This window comes from Eurypyga helias, unplaced genomic scaffold (genome assembly GCF_000690775.1).
Source record: "Eurypyga helias isolate BGI_N326 unplaced genomic scaffold, ASM69077v1 scaffold4828, whole genome shotgun sequence".
Lineage (NCBI taxonomy): Eukaryota > Metazoa > Chordata > Aves > Eurypygiformes > Eurypygidae > Eurypyga > Eurypyga helias.
The window spans coordinates 59,843-72,625 of record NW_010266147.1 but is presented as its reverse complement, the minus strand read 5'-3'; the positions used below and the strand labels follow the sequence as shown (position 1 = coordinate 72,625).

Below are 12,783 nucleotides of genomic sequence, written 5' to 3'. Positions count from 1 at the left end.
TGATTATGTTCTCTACCCCAGAAAATGAAGTAGTTTTGTCCAGCTTTCCACTTGGAAGGTGTCCCTGAACAGGTCCTTCTCACGATTAGAAATTTTCTCATTTCTGTCTGTACTCATTCATGGCCCCTACAGACCTATTAGTTCTTGTGCCAATGCCATCATTTAGTTCAATGCAGAGAACATGGCAATATTTTGTAATATCAGAGCATTTGCACTGCAGGACAATGTTTCCTAAACTGTCAATATGTTCTTTATAATAGAAAAGAATGCATTTAAATGTTGGCTTGGTCCAGAAGACAAATAGAAAGGGGCCATTTGAATTTCAAGTCACTATCAAAAAGCTTTTTAGAATTCAGTGGACGTGTATATGAGCAGAAACAGGAAAAGGGAAGGGAATCAAGACAATAGAAAGTTTCAATCTCCAGACAATAACTTTTAACAATTAAGTCCCAAGGCTGCCTCCAAGTACGCTAGGGGGGGGAAATATCTTAAGAAAGGGCACAAGAGAAACACTGAAAGACAGAAGAGGTATATACTCACAAACCTCCACAGGCACAGAGAGATCAGATCTGCTCTGTCTTTGCTCAGACTGCTCCAGCTGAGCAGCAATGGCCCTTTGTACCCACAAGACCAGCAGATAGCAGTTTCAGAACTTCTCTCTTTTACTCTTCTACTGCTGGTTATTTTTTTAATAGATCAAATTAGTGAATCCATACTTAGCATGGATTTAAAGCTCCATAAATTCAGTTAATCAAGGGTACTACAACTTTTAGACTCAAGACTCTAAGCTGAAGAGGAAGACTAATGCATACTGGAGTGAAGGTCCTTGACCCTCCAACTGAAACAAAGGCAACGGCAAACTTCTTGACACAAGGCCTAACTTAAACAAGCTGGGCTCCCTGGGCAGTGTCTAAAGGTGCACAGCAAGACTGCTGAGCTTAACTCATTGCACAGTGAGATCAGATTGATTGGATGCAGGGTCACTGTGCATATGACTGTCACTGAATCAGTTTTGCAAGATTCTCCAACCAGGGTACAATCCCCATCTTCCTCTTCCCTTGGTACTCACCACCCCAACGTACTTAGAGACAAGTTAAAGCCAGCCATATTCTTCATTTACTTACATTAAACAATACAACCTCATTTTAGCTTCCATTAACAATCTGTCTCCCCATTCTTCATATATTAGTATCCTTTTTCTCCAACCTCAACATGGGTATTTAGACATTGCATTTTTTCAAATGTTCAAGATTAAAAAAAATATATATATTTTAACCCCTTATACTTCATTAGTTAAGTTACCCCCCTACAATCATTGTCCAAGATTTTCAAAGGTATGTGTACATCTGCAAATACCAATATCTACACATTCTGGCAGGAGTTTATGTGTACATCTGCAAATACCAATACATACTTCTACACATTCTGGCAGGAGTCGGTGTTGTCATTATTACCACTAGGTATGTTGGCTTTCAAGACAAAAAGATCACCTAAATACCATCTTTTGAACACCTGTGACACAACCCATTCCATCCACTTTAGACCTGCATTTCTTTCAATCGATCAGAACGATTTGTTGAATAAACTTGTGACAGAAAGTTGGAAGGCTTTTAGCAATTTCATTGTCTGAAAGGCAAGGGCAAACTTGACCAGCATGCTTGACTTTGACTTCTGTTTGTCCTTCACCATACCACATTAGTTCTTATCTAATGGTTAAAAACCTGACATGTTAAAGTCCTGCCCACGATAAAGACTGTTTGAATCTCTGTGTACCTTATTGCTGAGGTGCTGCAATCTTTAGTTACTTTAAAAGTTTAATTCTGATTGTTGGCTCAGTCACAGCATTTTCAAGAACTTCTCTTCTACAGATATCCTTAAGCATTACTGTGGGACTCAGTTGGTGAGGACCTTCATTCTTAATGCCTTTAAGGGACAAATTTAAGTTCAGGTTTTTTTCAAAATCAGGGAGCTCAGAAATTGTTTTAATTGGAGAGACAGAATGTGAGGCACAGGGAGAAAAAAAAACCCCACAACAAATACTAGAGCTGATAAAGGAGACACATAAAGGAGACACACGGATCAGGGAGCTCAGAAATTGTTTTAATTGGAGAGACAGAATGTGAGGCACAGGGAGAAAAAAAAAAAACAACGAATACTAGAGCTGATCAAAGGAGACACATTTTACACACACACGGAGATAAAAAACACACCCAGTAATGAATACATTTTTTTCTTGAAAAGTTTTTGTTTGGGGGGCAGAGGGGTGTAGAAAAAAACCCTAGGATTTCAAGGAGAACATTTTAATCAATTTTTTCTTGTCCAATCAAAACTTTTGTTCTTCCATCTTAAAACGTTCATGTTCCTGTACCTGGCTGAAGGCAGAATCTGATTATTTTCCTGTTGTGGCATATACAAAAAGTTTCAGATTAAGAGCAGGCATACTGGGATGAACCTAGGACTCATCTGCCCATTCATTTCTCTCTGTGATGATCTCACATCTGTGGGAGAAGGAACAAGCATAGAGGGATTTTCCTGCACTATTCACACTGAGTTTTTGGCATTCAGCAATAAGAGGACTTTGTAAAGTGGAGATTATATCTTGTTCTTGACAGCACTATCCTTCAAGGCTGCATTTAATCTCTCTTGGAGCCCACTTTTACATTTGGCCTTCACAACAGTAAGTTCCACAATTTAAATTTTACATTGTATGGAAAAAGTGCTAGAATAGTTGTAGTTATTACAATTTAATAGAAGGGGTACACATGTACTAAACTCCAGGGATTTTTCTAGGGAGAAGCAATCAGGATGGTCTTCTAATATTTCTTCAAATCAAAATCACCTTTGACAGCATCATGCTAGATGATATACCACTAAACAAAAGACTGAGTGTAAGGTGGCCCCTCCTTTAGCTATGCAAGACAAACATTACATCAACAAAAAGCAAGCTGGCAATATTATATGGAGGAACAAAGCCAGGTGGATTTGCAGAAATGCTATATGAACAGGGACAAAATATTCAGAGTACCCTCTGAAAGGGGCTGTATCTGAGCTCTTTTGCAGGGTTCAGCTAGAGATTGGAGCAGAATAGCTTCTTGAATATCTGTGCAGATGCTGCCTAATAAAACATGAGAAAAGGAAGCCATTTACGCTGAGTGAAGACAAGGGTGGATAGCTAAGCAATGTTATCTTCTCTAATGCACCTCTGTGTCTGGGTTTCTTTATACTCCTGAGTAAAGTTTAGTTTCCTGGTAATTATTACATATGTCAAGTGTTTTTTGAGTGCTCACAGAACTCTCTCTACATGTTTCTGTAACAAGCATACACTTGCTGTCAGAAGGATCCCCAACTCTAACCCCATAAGCTACACTTTTAACTTAAATACCTTCTTTTAAAAATTCATAAGAACAAACATAGTAAGTGCTTTTAAGAGAGAATTAAATGCAACAACCAGACTCCTAAAACCAGCGTAAGGGGAAATGAGGAAACGTTAGCTCACAACAATACCAGACCTCTTTTCAGTTTCACCTTGCCTTGTAAATAACTATTTATACGATTAAGAGGTTCTTGGCAGACTCATTTAATCCATAATATTTTGACCTTGATATTACTCGTACATCCACAACAGAGATCAGAAGGATAACTGCTTTCTCATGTAAGTACAGGGCTAGCATCTCACAGCATAAATATGCTTATAATGCCTTCAAAAAAGGCTAAAAACATGCAACAGCACATTGTGCCAAATGCAAGTTGAAATCTTAACTTTTTATCTTCAGTGAAAAACATAATTTTAAAATTCCTTCTTACTAGTTTTCCATCCGCACTACGTAACCAGTAAAACTGTAGGTTTAGGAATTTGCAACAATGAACAGGAAGAAAATATTTAACTTATTGGTTGGCAGTTGCTTTGTTCTCAGTTTCTAACACAAATGTTGTCTTTAAGAAACCAAGAAGTATGTAGGATAAAATTGAAAGCTTCACATTACTAATAAATGCTCAGATATTAGAGCTCTTTTCCATTAAAATTCACAGGCTAGCAATCATTGAATAAAGATAATGGTCTTAACATCAGCTAAGAAACAAAAGATTTAATTTTGTGAAATGTGGTATAATTGGATATGAAACAATAGGGGAATAGATAATGCATTTAGTTTTCACAGGTGAAGACTTCAATAAATCATCTGTGAACTTGCCACAAATGAATCCCTGAAACTGGGGAGTTGCAAGAGCAATCTACATTTGAGACGGTGTCTGGCTCAGAAGAGATAGCAAGAAAACAGAGAAATTGGAAAATTAATGCTTAAGACAATAGTCTCTTGACCAAAGAATAAGGGCAGTAGACCAGAATTGATGGGACAGGGTTACTTAATGTAGGGCTGCTGTGTTCCATCTGAGGGCCTTCTTCCTCAGTTAATTTCATACCTGGAGCAACATCTGTATTTCTCCACTTCTATGGCAATAATTCTTCTTGCTTTCTTATCCACTCTTTGAAGAAAAAGACAATTTCCAAGGCTTCTGCTGGTAAGAAAACATGTCCTAGAGAGGGTTTGCCATGATACAGACAGTGTTTTTCGAAAGCTGAGATGACACAGCCAGACATCAGGTCCCCAAAGGCAGCAGCCCCCTGCCTGTTTCATGGCTCATGCTGCCACAGCAGGGGATGTTGCCTGCACTTCCCTCCTCCTTTCTCTTAGCATATACCTAGGGGTGGCAGAAGAGCGAAGGGCCAATAGGTTTATTATCTACAGCTTGTAAGAAAGAGAGAGAGAGATAAATAATACTAAGTTTAAGGCCAACACTGGTAACACTCTTTAATGAGGCTTAAAGACTTTGAGCAGAGGCAAGTAAAAAGCAGAAGCAAAAATCTCAGTTGTTCGCTTAGTCTCTGGACAGCATGGTATAGTATAAAGAAGTGGAAAGATAGGTGTGCTGTGTGTGCCACAGGATGAGCTAGGCTGAAGCAGCACACCAACACCTATAGCTCACCATCAGACCAGATGAAATACCAGTTTCCTTGTAGGCATCAGGTGAAAGGCAGAAGCATAGCTAAGATTTTCACTCAGCACCAGCAAAACACTCATTGTCCTCACGGGCTTCTTGTTCACAGAAGCAAAGACAGTAGTCACGTGTCCACAGAGACCACATCTGTCAGGATATCAGATATGGAGAATTATGTGGATTACACTAGTGGTGAATTTGGTTCTGACTACATTATTTGCAGGGTTAGGATGTTTTTAAAGCTGCAGACTTTCCATGTTGAAACAATTTTTAAGTACTCTAATGCAAAGTGTAATCACACATTGATTTTTCCATTAAAACTACGAAAGTCTTAAATACCCTGGGGGTGCTGGCCTCAATTAGTCCCTATTCTTCCATCCTTTCTCTCTCTATAACATTTTGCCATCCCCTTCTGTACGAAGAAGCCAAAAGCACAATCTTCTATTTCAGAAGTCCAGTTAAAAGGAGGAGTAGATAAAATGCTTTCTGTACAATAGGAGGAAGATTATGCTAGTTTCTGTCTATGTTCATTTTTAAATTACAGTGTGGGAGAACTGAACATACAGATACCTGGATTTTGGAAGTTTGCCTTGAGTCTATTTTACCGTGACTGTGTATTTGGTTTAAAAGCAACACAAGTCCCACAGCTCTTCAGAGGTTGTTTGTACACAATTGCCCTGAGAAGCCATGATCCCTGAATTCAGTCTTTCCATTGTCATCTGTTGAATAGCTGAGCCTTGGTTATGTGCTACCAGTATTCAGTAGGATTGATTGGTTTTGCCGTTGACACCAGGTTAACGCTTTTGCAGAGAAACTGAAAGCAAATTTTACTGAACACCTGTAGGTAAACCTGTGCTTTTATCTCTTTTCCAGAAAGCAGCACCTAAAATAAAATTCTTACTAGTGACAGAGGGTGGGTGTCCCATTCAGTTGAATGGCCAGATCCCGGTCTGTTGGTCTGTGTTTCATGTTGCCCTCTCAGTGCCGATACCCATTTCAGTGCATTAAGTCTCCTACTTGTCTTGTGTAATTCAAAGTCCGGCTCAGGGAGATATATAGATGGAGACACCATATAACACCCAGATGGAAATCATATCCAGCCTACAACATATTTATCTTCAGGCACCTCTCCAACAAAGTCTCTGAAGAAAGGCAGCTGAGTGGAATGATTAAAGAAATGAACCAAGAGGAGTCAATGAAGGTGAGTTTAAAGAACATGGGCTGGACCTGTGTTCTGGAATCTAATCAATTAGGTTTTTCTTTCAATTTTTGTTCTATCCCCAAGCTTTACCTTTTTCAGTTAGGAAAAAACCCAGCCAATTTCCAGCCTGTGAAGAAGCATCTAATTTTCCTGTAACAGAAGTCCTACCATTGTCAAGTTATACTGTGCCTGAGTCATCTCTAGATGACAACCACGTATTTTTCACAACTACTTGAAGTAATCTGCCTCCTGAAAACCCATTTGCCAAGTGCCTTACAAAATACATTTCCTTAGTGATCTCTGGAAAGGCTATTTCTACACATAATACCTTTATTCTGAGCAAAACATTAATCTGCCAGCACTAGGATGTGCGGGGGAAATGGTGCACCAGCTTAAGTTCTAAGATGTCTTTTTAATTTCTGACTCAAAGTTTTATCTAGCTTTAGCTTATGGCTAGGTACAGCTGCGTTCATGGTACTTTCAGTGGCATTGGCATTGTTACAGAATATGTTGGCATTATTTTAACAGTCATGAGAGAGTCCAGGCATCACAGCTGACAGGGCACTAGCACAAGCTTCATCAGATGCACATGTTACTCTCCATAGCATTTGTGGATTGGTGAGGACACTGACCTCTTTCTGTCTAGCTTTTCCAGTCCTTTTTTTTTGCCCCTTTAATTTGAATTTAGAGACAGGGACTCTCTTTCCTTTTATGGCACTTAGCAGACTCAGTAAAGCCCCTAGCTGCTATTGCCCTATAAAGCAGACCAGACCTGAAGCTACCTGCACCATACCACATCACACAAAACCACCACTGCTGCTGTCTTCAGGTTGGCACTGAGCATATTTGACATATTTAAGCGTTAGACCAAAGAAAAATAAATAAAGAAAGAAAACCCCAACCACCACACTGCCTTTCTCAGATGGAGGTAGTGCTTCTCAGAACGATAAACAATTCCCTTCCCTGCTTATTAAAGAAGCTGTAGGATATTTGCTGTCCAGGCATGTAGGTGAAATTCATCTTACAGCAGAAGGTCCCAGAGCAGAAAAGCTGCAGCTCTGTCATGATGGGAAAGAGACAGCAGAGAGAACTATCTGCCCTGCTTGGCACAGGGAGCTGGCAAAACCAGGCTGGTATCAGCAGGCTCTCCAGTTAGGTAGGCCCAGCTGCATCTCTGGCTCTTGCAAATCATTGCAGCTACGGCAGTGCTTTAATGCATCCCTTTCAACACTTTCATAGCAGCTAGAATACTTTGATACTTCTCTTTCTGGAAGGAAGAGCTTGGATGGCCATTTCATCCTAGTCAGCAGACAGAAAAGCACTGCACAGATACTAGCTGGCAAATAGCAAACCACCCACAGCACCCAGTAGCCCCATGCAGTGGGACCCCTCTGCTGTGCAAACAGCAGAGTATTGCTCCAGGGGGCACATTGGAAGTGTATACAAAGAAAAGCAGAGGATGTAGCGACACTAAAGGACTTTTTTATTTCAATACAGTATGTACTGTGGTAGGCTTGAGGCCACTATACACAAAATAATGAAGGCTTTTAGCAGAAGCACAAAACTGAAGCTGCCAAGGGAAATATCACAGAAGCTTTAGAAACAATAAATTTTTCATCTGGGATAGTCAAAACTCACTTCATTGTAGAGTACAAGTCCAGGTCAGTCACATCTAGTCTGAGGACAAACCATACAGCTGCTTTTGTGTAAGTATGGCATTGTATTATTGCCCAGATTAAGCAGGATGTAGCCATGGCCAGCAAGCAGGCACTGCTGGCATGGAGCAGTGCGTGCCGAAGCTCACCCCGCCAGCAGCCTGCTTGGAGGCTTGTCCCATACTGCTCCCTCTTCCCAGTGAGCAGGCTACCTGTTGCATTTCCTAAAGATTTTTAACTTACATAGTTTCAGCTATGAAAGTGCCTTCTTTTCTTAACATTTATAATTATTGCACTAGCTGGTCCCCATCCCCGGTGACATCTGATGGCCGTTTAGGCCCTGTCCTTTACAGCCACAGCAGAAAGATGAGACCAAGCAGCCACAAAAAAATGAATCGATCCCTGTCAGGGTGGGTTGAGCACTAGGAGGTTTTAAATACTGTTAAAAGCTTGCATTTCATCTAAGTGCCATCAGACAAGTGCATTTATAAGCACTACAGCTATCCAGTTTCTGCTGCTGGGGGTGGATAAAATTAATTAACAAATGCTCCTATGAACCACTCAAAAAATCAAGTTCAGCTCTGTTTTCCCTGTTACTCATGGCAGGCGACACTCCAACAGACCCATGTAGACCTTCACTAGAAGAAAGATCTGCTGTCCCAACATGACTGAAGCTGCTGTAACAACAACAAACCTAGGTGACCCCCCCAGTGTCAACCAGTCTGATCTACACTGCTCATATGGATGGGCTGACGCACTGGAGTTTTACCACATGACTCAGAAGAAGATGAAATAAACCACACACAGAGAGATTGCAGGAAGTATGCCCCAGCCTATCCAAGCACATTTCAGGAGCAGGGGAATGAAGCAGAGACTTACATGTGCTATCATGTTTTTCTTGAAGCCAACAGTAGGAAGTTGGAAGGAATACCATACTTCATAAAAACAGAATTGATTTTCTCCAAAATAATGAGACAAATTTGCACTCCTCCATTGAGGCAAATGTACCAAAATCGAGCTGAATAGTCCCCGGAAGTAGGCCCTCCCCAACACCAGACACAGAGTTGTTATTGCAGCTCCTGGGCCAGTCCCCCTTCTCCACCACGGTACCCAGAAACAGAAGGAACTCACACCTCTCTATCAAAGACTTCAAATCCCCAACCAGACCACCTGGGCTTTATGCTGAAAGATTTGAACCTCACAGTCACCCCCCATGGACAAAAGCTCTTCCCCACACGAGCTCAGTCTACCCAGCTCGGTGATGTCCTTGCTTGGCCCCTTGTCACCCTCCCCATCACCCAGAGCAGTGGTGTCACCCCATCTGGAGCCCATCCTGCAAGTGTCAATACTACCTACAGCAAGTATCTTTCACTTTCAAAATTTACCATCCATTTTCATGAATTTTCTCAAGTGCCGTGCAATAATATGACACTAAAAAAGCATCAGTTCCTTCTTGTGTCTCCTTCTACTTAGCTTTTTCTTATCGTCAGAAGATTTATGAATTTAATCTCTGCTTTATAGAACTTATCACTTTTAACAACTAGAAGAAGAAAATGCTAAATTGTTTTTATTGCTGTTAGATGTTCAAAGACATCATACTATATACTGTCATTTACATTTCACATTAAAAGTGAAATATGTTGAGAATGTGCAAGTATTTGTTTTAATTTGACCCATCTGTTAAATGAAAAACAAAGAGGACTTCTAAATCACTATATTTAAATTCAGCAATTTGTAAAGAATTTATACGTTCATTTCTTCTGGGTTAAAACTGCCCTAAAGCATCACTGTTATGAAATCTCCAAATTAAATTGCTTTGCATTGTTCTCAGGGATGCAAGCCACAGTTTCTTCCTCCTCAGTTTATTAATTTATTTCTTAAACCAAGTAAATTAGCAAGAGTCTTATTAAGAGTCTCACCACTCAAATGATTTTAGGGAATTCATGGAAGTACCTACTGGCTCCAGAAAGCTGAAGGCGTACCATAAGTGTCAGATACTGGCAGCAAATTCAGTTAAGATAAAGCAAAAACCATTCACTTTCATTTAGCTTTCTAACATTTCTGCAAGCAGGACTAGGGTCTGACCTATTCCACGCTAGACCATCACCAAGCCTGAACAACAATCAAGGAGGGGAAGAAAAGCCACGGCAATTTACTTTCACCTCTCAGCCTAGCTAGAACTTGCTACAGGATTTGGATCTTAAGCTAGGCTTAGATGTAGCTGCGGATGGTAATTTACAAAGGGAGAGAGATCCACAGACATTTCAGTAGCACTTAACATAAAGTTAGTTTTAGTTAAGTGCTTTCTGCTTTGTGCAACTTGCTGTATTTAGCATTAACCGCTGAGCCTCCAGCCCAGTGAGGGTACCCTTACAGCGGATTAAGGATACTGAGAGCCCTCTCAGTCACCCAGATACAGGGTCTCATGTCCCAGACTAACAGATACCTTGCGCAGGGAGATGATTCCTTCTTCAGAGGTATACCCTGAGCACGAGGAAGAGCTCTGCACAGCCTGGAGCATCACAACTCCCATTTGGAGCCTCGTCCCTGTCTCTGTTGGTACACTGTGCAGCTCCACCCTTTCCCCAAACTATCAAGTCATATGCCTTGACTGTATGGCAGGTTTTCACCATGTTCCCAACTCTTAACACAGGGACAGCAGAAAAGGAGCTGGGTACAACCTGGGCTCCTTACCCTGCACTTCCCAAGCACAGACCATGGCAGACACAGAACTAGATGAGGAAGCAGAGAATGCTCAAAAAAAGAAGAGTCTTAAAAAAGCTAATTTACTTAAAGCTGTAGAAGTGAACAGACCCACAAGTTTCAATTCCCTCTCTGCAATATCAAGCAGAGCACCAAAAAGCAACGCAGAAATCCTAGGTCTGCTGTGCATTTGTGCTCAAGATGTTCATTTATTATATCCAGTACCATATTAAGCAACCTAACAAAACAACAACTAGCAGTAATTCAGCCAGGGCATGATTAAGGGTGCCTCTAAGAGCATCAACAAATGCGGAGACTACATGGATCACAGCCCGGAAAGATTCCAAGTTGGTGAAATGACAGCTTGATTAGTTTTTGTCTGACAAATGTGGCGAGAGAGATCAGAATCAAACATCATTCCAAGGTTATAGGCCTTCAAATAAAACCAGGAAAAAAAATTCAAAGGAGACAACAGCAATTTGCAAGACCAAATCAACGCTCCAGCCCAGCTTTCTTAATGCTCAGATGCAACACAGCCACAACTGCCAAGGCTAAGTAAGTACCCTCCAGGGAGCATCCTGAATTAACAGAGACATGCCTTTGGAGTGGGACCAGCTTCAGATCTTGCAGGACAGTCATCCCTCCCATCAAGAGCCTTATTAAATATGCACATATTTGTAATTTAATGGGAAAACATGCAAGTAGACCTACGTTATAGGCAACTGTTGCCTATTGCTACCTCAAAGGTCCAGCAGCAACACCCCATTACCCATATTGCTGCGTGTAGGCATGTAGTATAATCAAACAACATAAATATCAGACAGTAAATGGATTTTTCCTTCTTCCTCTCTCCCACCTAATGACAAAAAGAGCGAGCCAAAAGCATACAGGGAAATCAGGTTTCTTAAAATAAATCATCACAACCAAAAGTATCCCTGACCGTCATTTTGCACCAGTTTCAAACCATACATCCCCCATTTGGGGAACTTGGCAAGATAAAATGAAGGCTTCTAGGTTTCCTTCCCATGTGGAAGGGGGGCAGAGGAGGGGAGGCTGCGTAGGACAGTGCTCTTACCCAGGAATAAAATGATCTGTCTCCTGGAGCTCTTGCCCTCCGAGTTTTCACTTTTTCTTAGGTACTGCTCCTGGTGCCTCGGTCCACCCTTGACTGCCACAGTTCCCTCCTTGTGGATCATCAGGGTTTTCATCATGCTGCGGCACATGAAGGTGACAGATCCCAGCACAATGATGTACACAGCAAAGGCGCCGAAGACGCTGGCCTGAAAGACAGACCACTTGGAGGAGAGGTTGGTACAGATGGTCATATTGTGCTTCAGCTCAGGGAGGTGGTGTCTGGGTGTAGGCTTGATGCAGGCAGTTGTACCTCGGTAGCCCTCAATGGTTTCCAGGGGATATTCTGTGCCCATGGCAAAGAGCAGGGGCAGAGCCACTATAACAGATGTCCCCCAGACAAAGGCGATGAGCAGCTTCACTGTGCAGGGTCCAGAGACAGCCTTGAACTTGAAGGGGTGGCAGATTGCCACGTACCTCTCAAAGCTGAGGGTGGCCACATGCAGCACAGTGGCGTAACTGCAGGCTTCAAAGAGGAAGTAGTAGAGCTTGCAAGCCATGTTGCCATTGGGGGTGGAAAAGGGGCTCCAGATGGCACTGAAGAACTCCATGGGCATGCCCAGCAGGATGACCAGCAGGTCAGAGCAGGCCAGGCTCACCATGTGGTCCGTGACCTCCTTCTGCAGGTAGCCTTTCTTCTGCAGGATCCTGGTGGCCTTGATGGTGATGCTGTTTCCCAAGATTCCCGCAACAAAGATGAAGATGTACACTGAGGCCAAAGCGATCTTGATCCAAAGGGACACCTCAAACTCAGGGATGTGGCTGTGGTCAATGAGATGAGAACAGTCTGAAGGAGATGTCTGTCCTGCCATGAGCAGCCCCTGGGGGGAAGAAGAGCCTTCCTGCCCTCTCTGATCTTCAAATTCACAGCAAATAGATCCTTTCTGGCTTTGCCCCTCTGACCGAGACACACAGGTCAGAGCAGTCAGCTACAAGGAACACGTCTCAACCAGCCACACCTGTGGGTTGTTACCAACAGCCACTGAGTCAATAAGCCGAGTGGGAAAGTCTTTCGGCTCTTACCTATCTTTATGGCACCTCTTGCTCCTTTTGGATTTTCCTCCTCCTTTCTCTGCTGAGTGAAAGTGCCGTTCGCCA

General features: G+C 42.1%; 1 protein-coding gene across 1 annotated transcript; it reads right to left on the bottom strand.

Moving 5' to 3' along the window:
* Positions 1–11,517: 11,517 nt before the first annotated feature.
* Positions 11,518–12,497, bottom strand: LOC104513564 (G-protein coupled receptor 39-like). The gene has a single exon (XM_010156962.1). The coding sequence runs from the start codon at positions 12,495–12,497 to the stop codon at positions 11,565–11,567; it is 933 nt and encodes a 310-aa protein (XP_010155264.1). The 3' UTR covers positions 11,518–11,564.
* Positions 12,498–12,783: the final 286 nt, after the last annotated feature.

What these genes read in the sequence shown, in the direction of transcription:
- LOC104513564 (XM_010156962.1), bottom strand. Translation starts at nt 12,497, where the DNA reads ATGGCAGGACAGACATCTCCTTCAGACTGTTCTCATCTCATTGACCAC.